The sequence below is a fragment of the Neltuma alba genome, unplaced genomic scaffold (genome assembly GCF_004799145.2).
Source record: "Neltuma alba isolate B1F8T4 unplaced genomic scaffold, ASM479914v2 tig00011253_pilon, whole genome shotgun sequence".
NCBI classification, from domain to species: Eukaryota; Viridiplantae; Streptophyta; class Magnoliopsida; order Fabales; family Fabaceae; genus Neltuma; species Neltuma alba.
Genome location: NW_021635968.1, coordinates 94,266 through 105,142, shown reverse-complemented (window position 1 = coordinate 105,142; position 10,877 = coordinate 94,266). Strand labels below are relative to the sequence as shown.

Genomic DNA, 10,877 nt, shown 5'->3' with positions numbered 1-10,877 from the left:
ATCCATTTAACTAATTTGATTAGATTAAGGAAGTTAAGTAAGTTAATTAATTATAAGAAAAGTGACATATTTTTTCTAAAACACCATAGTTATTTTTCTTAATATCTCCACTCCCTCTTCTACTTGTTTATAGTTGAGAGAGTGTCTATAAGGGTAATTTAAAGAAAATTGATAAATATGATATATAAGTCTTATATTTAAGACTAAAACCAACTCAAGAATTAAATCCTATATTAAGGACCGAAAGAGTATATGATGAAAAAAATATTTATTTAATATATTGTTTAGCCATTTAAAAATAAAAAATTAAAATTATCAAATTTTATAATATAATCAAAATTAATATATTTTATTTTATATTAAAAATTTAAAAATACATGTATTAAAAAAAATTTTGTTGTATTAAAAATTATTTTTTTAACAAATATAAAAGTTTAAATAACTTCAATATTAATGAGAGGTATTTTGATCCAAATAAAAATTTAAAAGTCAAATTTAACAGTTACCTAACAGTTAAATAAATAAAAATAGAATCTCCAATATACAATACAAATTTGTGACATATTTTAATTTTAATAAAAATTTACGCACATTTTCATAATAAAAAAAATCTATATTTTAGGTAAAATAGATTTTCAATTAGAATAATTTTACTCTTAATCGTATACTTCTTTGTTACAAAAACAATGCTCATCATCCCAGACACTGTCAGTAGGTCCGTGAATATTTAGAACCTGAAAGTTCTTGGAATTCTTTGCCAACTTAACCGTGAAAGTTTTTGGAACTCTTTGCCAACTTAACCGATCATATTTGATATTCCAAAAACCACAGTACACACACAATAACTTGCACTCAACTAATTTCAGTGAGAAATTTGAATACAAGACTAACTTATATAAGCAAGGAAGACTTCCCATAAATCAATCCGATTTAAAATAAATATTTTTCCCCCAAAAAACCGCCTGAGTTATAATTTTTAATTTTAAAAACTTACTCAAAAACACTTATTTCAGAATGGAAAATAATGACATCCTAAAAACACAGTATTACTGAAAAATTCATTTTAAAATACACTTAAAAGACCATGCAGCTTACATGAGTGAAAAAAAAGGAACAACACGAATTATTTTAAATTTGACAATGAATTATACTGCACAAGATCACTCAAACTGGTCAAAAACCATATGAATAATCTATCAACTCTGTAATTCGATAGTAATTTCGAGTTGAAAGCCCAATGATCAAGAGGCGCGATTACAATAAAGAGCATAAATCCAGAGCGTTAAAAGCCTGCAATCCACAACATGGACTAAGTTCATATTTATTTACAAACCTGAAAGATCCATGTATACTCTGTTTAGCTTTTATTGTTGCAAATGACCTTTAGCTAAACAGGTTTCAAAAGAGGGTATATTTGGATTGAGAAAAAAATGACTTGAAGGAATAGATAGTTTGGATATAAGTCAACCCTATCCCTTCTTTCCTCAATCCATATATACCCTTTAAAAGTCTTGGTAATGCTGCTTCAGGATGTTTCGTTTTCATCATCCTTATCCTTCACTTTGCTCGACCTCTCCTGCCTGTGTAGTTTTTCGTTTCTTTCCTTCTGTACTATCTGTGCCTGGGACAGGGAAAAAGAAACAGACATATCACCTTCATGCACATCAGAATCTTGTCCCATTATAGCCAATACCCAGAAATGGCAAGTTCAAAAAAGTTATTTAAAATTTTAAAGGGCTAACGGCTTTGTTGCCTAGTGGTATGGAAGCTCCCTGTGAGGGAGAGGCTGTGGTTCGGTCTCACTTGTAACTTCAGGCCATTAATATCCATCCCTTTAATTCAAAAGCCAAAGAATTAAAGGGGAAAAAGTTCTCATTCCAACGGTGCCGCTGCTCACTTTCAGTTCCCCAAATTTATGCATGACTACTTTGTACACTAGAATTATGAGCTCGAGGAGAGCCATTTTCAGACAACGCATCAAGCAATTGGAATAATGAATTTCAAAGGAACAAGGGAAAAAAGATTGAGTTGAACAATGCTTTGCATTTCACTATCACTGAGAGCAAAGGGTGCACTCTTAGATTCCAATCCACGGACAGGCCTCTATGATCATCCAACATAATCAGTCGCGCATCTATATAAGTTTGGAACTCTGCTGAGAACCCAGAACTCATCCCCATGGAAGAAGTAAACAACTAAACCAAAAATATAGAAAGTAATATCTAGATATTCTTTCATGTTCGTAAATTGTTTCAGTATGATAACTGTTCATCACAGAACCGAGGCTCCACAGATGCAAAAATTGAAGGGCAAAGGGATTGAAGGAAACCTCCATCAGATACTGAAATTATTACCTTGAGAATAATGAATATAAAAAACTTTTAACGCCACACCAGAAAGCGAATGAAGGTCACGAACATCTTCTAAGCTGAATCTTCTCACCAGTTCAACTGAGAAGTAATGCTTTTCTCAACAGGATGATATTCTGTGTGCATGTGTTTCCTAGCTTTTTCAGACCCAGGCTGCTCAAGCCACTTGTCATATAAACTTCTCACAATACTATTGTTAAAGGGATCTGCTACCAAAACCTAGCAAATTGACGAACACTAATTTCAGAATATTTTCCAGAAATATAGTTCATAAACAAATACGACTTTGAGCTTTCACCTTTCCCAACGACCCACCTCAACCAAAACAAAAAGAAAGAACAAATAAAAACATTTGAAAATTAGCTTATCTGAAGGGGTTCATTAACTATAAGTATGGTTGAATTAGGTTTCACCTTCCACATAAAATACCAATGTCATTTTTGAATATCTATGTTTCCTTCTAGAAGAATGATAATGCATGATGTACATATATTTATTTTAAAAAGAAACAAAACTTTCAGAAGGGTCAGACTGACAAAGATGACAAGAATCTGAACCATAAATTTATATGCTCGGAGATCCTGGAACATCCGGCATGCATGCATGTATATGCATGTCTACTATTCAAAATAAGTGCAACCATGAAGTAATGGCCAGTCAGATAAAACTTACATTTTCCATGTATGCAGCTTCCAATAATTGACTCAACTCTTTCAGAGATTGACCTGGCTTAGGTTTGATCTGACCTCCACCATTCAAGCAACCTGGTTCAATTCATCATAGTTAAATACGCATCCAATTTCCTAGCCTAGCAACAACATATCAATTGAAGCATATGGAATTTATAATAAAAGAGAGACCGTGACCTGAAGGGCATGCCATGATCTCCAAGAAATGGTAATCACATTTCCCACTCTTAACCTTTCTAACAATATTTTGCAGGTTTCGGAAACCATAACATAGAGCAAATTTCAACACTGTTTTTCCCTCCACCTGCATAGACAATAAGACAAAATACTGCATTACTATTATGAGCCAGAGAAATAAACTGGAGCTTAAAAAAGCCTGCAGAAACTGTTTAACAATTGTGTCATCAAGAACAATGTGGCTAAGGCACAGGACAGTTTCAGGTTACCATAGCAACTTTCTGTTAAGGATAAGTACTGGATCCTGAAAATACTTTAATGTTTTTGCTGTATAATTACTTGGCACTTCCATAACCATAACCAGACATTTGTAGATATTGGGTTCAAACAACCACCTTACAAGGAATAGACACATATACAAGTAATGTGAATAAGTTTACAAGAACTTGCCTCCAGAGCAACTTCCTGGAAATCTGAATTCCTAATATTTTTGAAGTTTAGGGGACCATCAATTTGTCTCCCAAATAGTGTTTTTGCTGCATATCGGAAAACTGTTTCTGCATAACCCCCCGAGCTTCCACAGACCCCATAAAGATCTCCTTCTTCATTAACATTAGTCAGCCTGTAAGCGGCAGCATGTATGTAAATACTAATGTTAGACAATTGACAAACTTTGAAAATCAACTAGAATCAGGTTCATACAGTGTATCCAGAGGGGACTCTTCCAAACTTCTGAAATCAACTTCTTTTAGCTGTAAGATTGGATCGTTACAGGTATTAATACTGATAACGTGAGCTAAAAGGAAGATCGCATCAAAATGAGAACGAAGAAACTTCTCACCTGAATTAATTCCAAAACCTCTCCAGTTGTCAATACTGAATCTACCTCTGGAATTCTATTAAACTCGCTCTGGTCTCCATTTTCATGGGACTCCAGGTCAAAGACAAAGTCATCCCTAGCAGCCTCCAGCTTTTTATCATAACAGGGCATTACAGTAACATGGTAAACTTCCTCAGGCCTGCCAGACAATTAACCAAACATTTTTTTGGTATTAATTAACTAAACATTTCATTAAGCCAACATAAATTAAACAAAAAATTAGCCTATCATCTCGAGCATACAAAACAAAATTGATCATACATAGTGAATTTCCAAAACTTTACAGTAGATAAAAAAGACAGTCCAATCATAGTATAACTCAAACCTATGTGGGCAGCAAATATATAATTGAAATGGACAGACTACCTAAATCCCATATCTTGGCATGCATGGTGCTTTATGATAGCTCCAGCTGTTTGCTGAGGACTCTTCACAGTTGAAATATAAGGTAGAACAAATGATCCAAGTTGCTTTTCAGCATAGCATATCCAACCTATAAAAAAATGGCTTTTGTCAATAAAAACTGTTCAGCAATTTCTCCATCCCATTCTTGACCCCTTGCCCAACTCTATCCCACATACTGCATGGTAAATTTAAGCTCCCTCAACCCCCTCATCCCTCTATCAGTGTGCATGCAACACCCAAAAACACCAGCAACTGAGCACACAAATCCTGCGCATTTCAGGAATTCAGTGGTCCATACCACACTCTGAAACCCCAAATGGCGTTTCCTATTAGATTAAGGGGGTGTTTGGCATGTCCCAAAAGCACTTTAAAAAAGTACTTTCACGTAAATCGAGACAAAACTTCTCTTACGTGCTTACCTCGAACTCCATGAAATCATTTCTAAAACCGTAGTTTTGCTTTCACCTAAACACCCCCAAGAAAATTTTTGAAGCATTCTAACATTTCTTGAACACTTTCCTAACATGTTAGAACACGTGATGAATACATCTTAAGCACGTTACATTTATTCGTTGATGCATCTAACTGTTATTGTAATCAATATATAGATGTAAAAACATACCTGGGCAAGCTGATGCAATCATCGGTAGGCCCAACTTAGAACTCCCATCATCGATTAATTGGTTCTGTTTATACCTTGAGATGAACTCATTACAAGACTCAATAAGCGTTAGGTCTCTACTGCAACTTGTATCAAAAATTGCCTTCACTCCCAAGGATTTAAAAAATCTTGTCAGCCTTTTGAAAACCTGACAAGCAAAAATTTCATTCGCAAACTGATTGGGAAAGAGACGATGAACGCAACAAATATATTCCAAATTTAATCACGATGACAAAAGACAATATTCTATAAGTAACCTGTAGTGGAGAAATGCCAAAATGAACCGCAAGTGAAGCCCTTGACTGGGGAGAGAGAGACACAATTACAGCCTTTCCTTTATTGATATTGGAGAGGAACTCATCCAAACTCTGTTTCTCTAGCATCACAGTCTCCGCCGATGTCACACACCCACTGGGTTGTCAAAAGATTTATCATGCTTCCAATTGGAACATGTACTATAATAAAATTAGAAAGCTTCCTTTACATCAATCTTATACATTTTTGCAACTTGAAATTAAAAAATTTCACCATTTTGATTCCAATTACCCAATAGGGTTCTAGGATTATCAATTCTATAGGGTTTGTAACATAAGACTTTGAATTGCAAAGCTACAAAGTATATCACTAAAATCAATCTCCCCCCTCATAAAGGAATATTTATAATTTTCTCTCTTTTAAAATTGTCTAATCAATTTAATCCCTTGCATATAATATCCTTATATATCAATGTACTACCTATGAAACTTATAGTTGATCTTCTCTCACTCTATATAATAAATAATTAGTGACAAAGCATCATTACATTGTTAATTGCATTTATATTTATGAAACCAAATTAAGAAATATCAATGCGGGCAAAAACAAATTTACATCACAATTCTATGAAGGCACAAAAACTACTCTTTCTGTGCGGGGCTAAATTGATCAGATAAATTTATCAAGAATCAATTTGAGAAGAATCCCCTTAGCAAGGCATCTGCAACCACTGCCAAAAGGATTAAGCCCAAGCAAAATCGGACACATCAAAGCTGTCACAAGAAATCATTATTCAACAATCCAACAAGGCAACAGCTTTCAAAAATAATAACATAAAACCAATAAAAAGAGCTCATTCACGGATTCCAACTCGAATTACAACAACCCCTATGACGCAGAGAGAGTATGAAGACTCACCTGCATGCTAAACAGTCCTTGAGAGAAATCTTAACAGGTTCTGGTTGTGATTGCTTTTTGGCAGTTGAAACCTTCAGTGATATTTACATGAAACACGTCAAGTTAATGCTATCTATTCCCAATTTATTTCTGCTAACTACTGAATATAATATAGAAAAAATTCAAAAATTTATCCAATTTTAAATTTTAAATAACACTATACCATCAATTCAGAAAGAATTACATATCACCACCCATGGATAGCATATTCTTTTCACACATTTGGAGGGTTGCTCAAAGGTTAAAACAAAAAAGACATTTAATTCACGAGCAAGCCTAACCAAGTAACCAACATAACTTCATCCAAATGTTAATGGAACATTGAAACCAAAACAAATACCTCAACCTTGTCAGGCTTCGTAGTGTTAGACTTTAATCCCTTCAGAGAGACTATGCATGCTTGGGATGGCGCAATGAAATCATTGAGATCTCCAATGCGAAGAGCTGGTGAGAATTTCTGTGACATCTCCCACTCTTGCCCTTCATGTCCAATCAACAAACAATTCAATTTAGCAAATAGAACCAAAGCTAGCAATACAAATGGTTGAATCAACAACAAATTAGACAATGATGTTAAAAGAATAATGAAAAATCAGGGTTTGGGAGGAAATAAGACAAACAACTAGGAGGATTAGCAGGAGCCTAAGAAGTGTAGGTCAAAGAGAGCTTAATGTCTCTAGAAGTCAAGAGGCTGCTCCGTTTTCTTTATATGTAAAGGAAGAATTTTGGAATATTTATAATAACCTAAGTTGTTTTAAAGAAATAAATAAATAATATTTAATATACTTAATACTATACATAAACACATAACAATGAATATGCGTTCAGCGGTCAGCAGTCAGCACCTCTCCAGGTGCAAATCTTGTCTATGCATTTTGTTCAATGTAATCTAATGGCAGATTTATACTTATCCAAAGCTAGGAGCACAAACAGTTGAATTGACAATAAACTAGACAATGATGTTAAAAGAATAATGAGAAGTTATGCTTTTTTGAAGGGGGGGAAGAGGACAAAACGATGAAACACTGGGAAAAAGAAATACAAAAGCAATTATGATTTAATGCATTACAAAGTAAGCAAGAGATAAATAAATCTATCACATACATTTGCATATTATACACTCGCAATTACCATCCTATGCTACACAAAAATCAGAAAATCATATGGCATGCCACTACTCTATCAAAACAGACTATATTTTGATGTTGGTTTGTCAAATGACGCTTCAAACGAAATTCTTGCTCATATGGCATCTAAAGATAAGGAAGCACCCCGAAAACACAAGCATCCAGCTCCAAATATATATCCCCAATTCCAAGTCACTACAAATATTTCATGTTGCTACAAAGCTTTAACCTCCTTTGCTCCATCTCGACCAAATATTCCAAGTAACAAGAAATACAAAATCCTTCTCATACGAATTATAATGTTTAAAATTGTTAACAATTCAAAGAAACAGGAGAATATAATACTACACTTGTTCATGCAAGATATTAATATCACAAAATCTTAAAAGAGCCTTTTCTATCAGGTGTTCAAGGCATGTTGGAGCATATAGAAAACCATAGCAGCCTTCTCTTAATACTCTAAGCTTGACAGATCAAATCTTTCTCCACAAATATATTGATATACAAAATACGGATATGAATTCTTCAAAAGGGTTGTTTGTTGACTCAGATGACATGGTCTTAGGACAAAGTACTTTCTTCCAATTTTCTAGGTAGGTGGAAGAGTGAAAAATTGATGACTGACTAGCTCCAGATTATTAATTTAAATACACTCGGGAAGTTTTACTAACGGAGAAAATCTCCTCCCAAATAAAGAGTCCAACCTGTTCTCTTTATAAAAGAAGAGTATGAATCAATTAAGTAGACATTAAAACAAAACAAAAACAAGCTAACATACCCGAACAATATCATCCAAAACACACAGCAAAATAAACTTTTTTTTTCATAACGTACTCTATTTTTCCCATACATCCATTTCGGTTGGATTTTCAATGAAAACATTTCTATTGAATCTTGAAGGTATGCTTCTAAGCTGTGAATTGTAAAGCATATCATCATGAGATTCAAAAATAAATTTAAGCATCTGACTTCAGACAAACACGCAAGAGGCGAGAGCATATTGATTCAGACACTTCTTCACAGCTCTCTCAAACAGAGCACCGCAACCGTTCAGAAACAGAGAGGCGGAGGAAGAGGGAAAAGTGAAAGCCGCACCTGCTTGCCGTCGAGGCTGAGACAGAGTGAGGACCGAGAACTGAGGGAGACGACGTTCAGCTCTGAACAAGGAGTCGTCGTCAGCGTCGAGGGAGGATAAGGGTTCGGGGAACAGCGGAAGGATTGCAATAGGACTGGTCTCTCGTCTCTCGTCGGTGTCGAGGAACAGATGAAGGATTGGAAGAGGATTGGCTTTCAATTCTCGTCTCTCGTCGGCGTCGAGGTCTGGTCTGGTCTCGTCAACGTCGGCGTGAGGCTGAGGCGTGAACACTTGGCAGGATTGAGGGAGGAGCCGAGGAGCCGAGGAGGGAGGTTAGGGATTCGAGTCTCTCGACAGAGGAAAGGAAGTGGGAAACCGGGAAAGCTCTGGTAATTTAATTTTCAATAATTTGAAGTGAAAAAGGGCAGCCGGGATGGGAGGGTGTAGGTATGATTTTTTATTTTAAAATCCTTAAATATTTTTTAATTTAAAAATCCTAAATCAGCTATTTCACAAAAATATCTTGTTAATTGAAGTGCAGCAAATATTTTTTATTTAGAATTTTAAAATGGGAAAACTAAACCCTACGTCCTTATAATTATAGTGAGTTTTGAATTAGGTCCTTACATTATTTTTTCTATGTGTGTTGGATATGGGGCATCATGGGCAAGTAGGTGCTTTGTACCCAAATCAATGATGGTGAACGAGAGGACGACTTTGATTGCTTTTGTGAGGAACAAAATATTTCAACATTGTAAGGCAATAAAAATGCAAAACCAATATTCACAATGAATATATTAAAGTGAAAAATTAATATTTTTACCTCTACTATTCGTAATATATTAAAAAAGACTATGCCACAACATTGTTTTATTTGCTCTATTTTTTGCCTCAAAAACAGGGACGTACAGAGTTGTGGCTTGGCATTACTATAGTTGAATGTTATGAAATTCACCTAGTCTATGAAGAGACCGGTACCTCGATGATGCTGTTAAGTTATTAGAGACCAGAATTTTTGTACTGCTTATGAGTTGAAGATTTTGATTAACGGTTATTTGTCTCCCTCATTTTTCCTTGTTATTTTGTTTACAAACCTTTTATATCAATACAGGTAGAATTAGAATGGAAAAAACTCTCACTTGTTGGTAGCTGGTACGCAAATTTCATTAATTAGGTAATAACTTAACCATGGTGTCAATTAGAAAATTGAAACTTTTATTTTGTTTTGGCCTATTAATTTACCCAAGATGGATTTCTCCTATTTCGCTTTATCCCAAAAAAATGAAAAAGAAACCTGTATCTGCATACAAAAGCCTGTAATGGCAAATCTTATTAATATTTTGGTGCATGTAGGCAGGGACTTCATAAAACTGAAATATGTTGATTTTTCAACATCCTATTTCATCACTAGATAAGACGAGAGTGAACTAGCCTCTGTTTCAAATGAATAGCTGGGAGAGATTAGTGACCTAGTTGGTGACAGAGACATCGAGATGCTCTTCAATGAGACAACCGATCAATGAACGATCATCCGCTTTAGCAAGTTAACATTGTTATGTCCTTTTGACATTTTTGAAGACGGAAGGATCAATGTGACTAACGGCTAAAATTATAAGGAGTGCTTAAAAGGAAAAAAATAGCGTAAAGACCTAATTCAAAACTCACTATAAAATAAGGACTTGGGGTTTAATTTTCCCTTTTAAAATTCATCATCTATTAAAAGACTTACATGTGCAACTCCCATGTATTGAATATTGCTTGTGGAATATGTGAAAACTAACTCCCTCACTTTTCAAAAGAATTAATATAATATTTATTTTTTTTAAATTTTAAACCATAAGTTTTAGTCTCTTAAAAATAAAATGATCTAAATTTTTATTGAATAATGAGAACTAATGTTTTAAATAAAAAGAATTTGAAGGACCAAAATCTATAATTTAAAACTCGAGGAATCAAAACCAAAATAAGAATAAACTTAAAACTAAAAAGACTACAAATTATATTAACATTTTCAAGTTGATATAATTTTTTAGTCCTTCAAGTTTATTCTCATTTAAGTTTTAGTCCCTCAAATTTTAAATCATTGGTAGTTTCTTTTCATTTAAAACATTGGCTCCTATAATTTAATAAAAATATAGACTATTCTGTCCATAGAGGGATCAAAACCTATGGTTTGAAATTTAATAAAATCAAAATGAGAACAAATTTAAGAAACTAAAAATTACATTAACTTTTTTCAAAATATTGAAAAACATTCCAGTTTTTCCTCTCCGGTCCTCTCT

The 10,877-nt window shown here is 34.1% G+C and overlaps 1 protein-coding gene across 2 annotated transcripts; it reads right to left on the bottom strand.

Annotated features, from left to right (window-relative positions):
- Positions 1-1,126: 1,126 nt before the first annotated feature.
- LOC114763098 (protein NAR1) lies at positions 1,127-8,975 on the bottom strand. 2 transcript variants are annotated; one of them, XM_028952702.1, is made up of 13 exons: positions 8,616-8,975; positions 6,734-6,873; positions 6,355-6,425; positions 5,439-5,592; positions 5,143-5,329; positions 4,482-4,608; positions 4,077-4,254; positions 3,938-3,987; positions 3,686-3,857; positions 3,236-3,362; positions 3,042-3,133; positions 2,355-2,588; positions 1,127-1,621 (listed from the first exon to the last, which is right to left on the bottom strand). In XM_028952702.1, exons 2-12 carry the CDS (start codon positions 6,857-6,859, stop codon positions 2,439-2,441), a joined length of 1,434 nt encoding a protein of 477 aa, XP_028808535.1. In that variant the 5' UTR covers positions 6,860-6,873; positions 8,616-8,975; the 3' UTR covers positions 1,127-1,621; positions 2,355-2,438. The 2 variants fall into 2 exon arrangements, with proteins under 2 accessions (XP_028808535.1, XP_028808536.1); XM_028952703.1 differs by having other exon boundaries at positions 6,740-6,873.
- Positions 8,976-10,877: the final 1,902 nt, after the last annotated feature.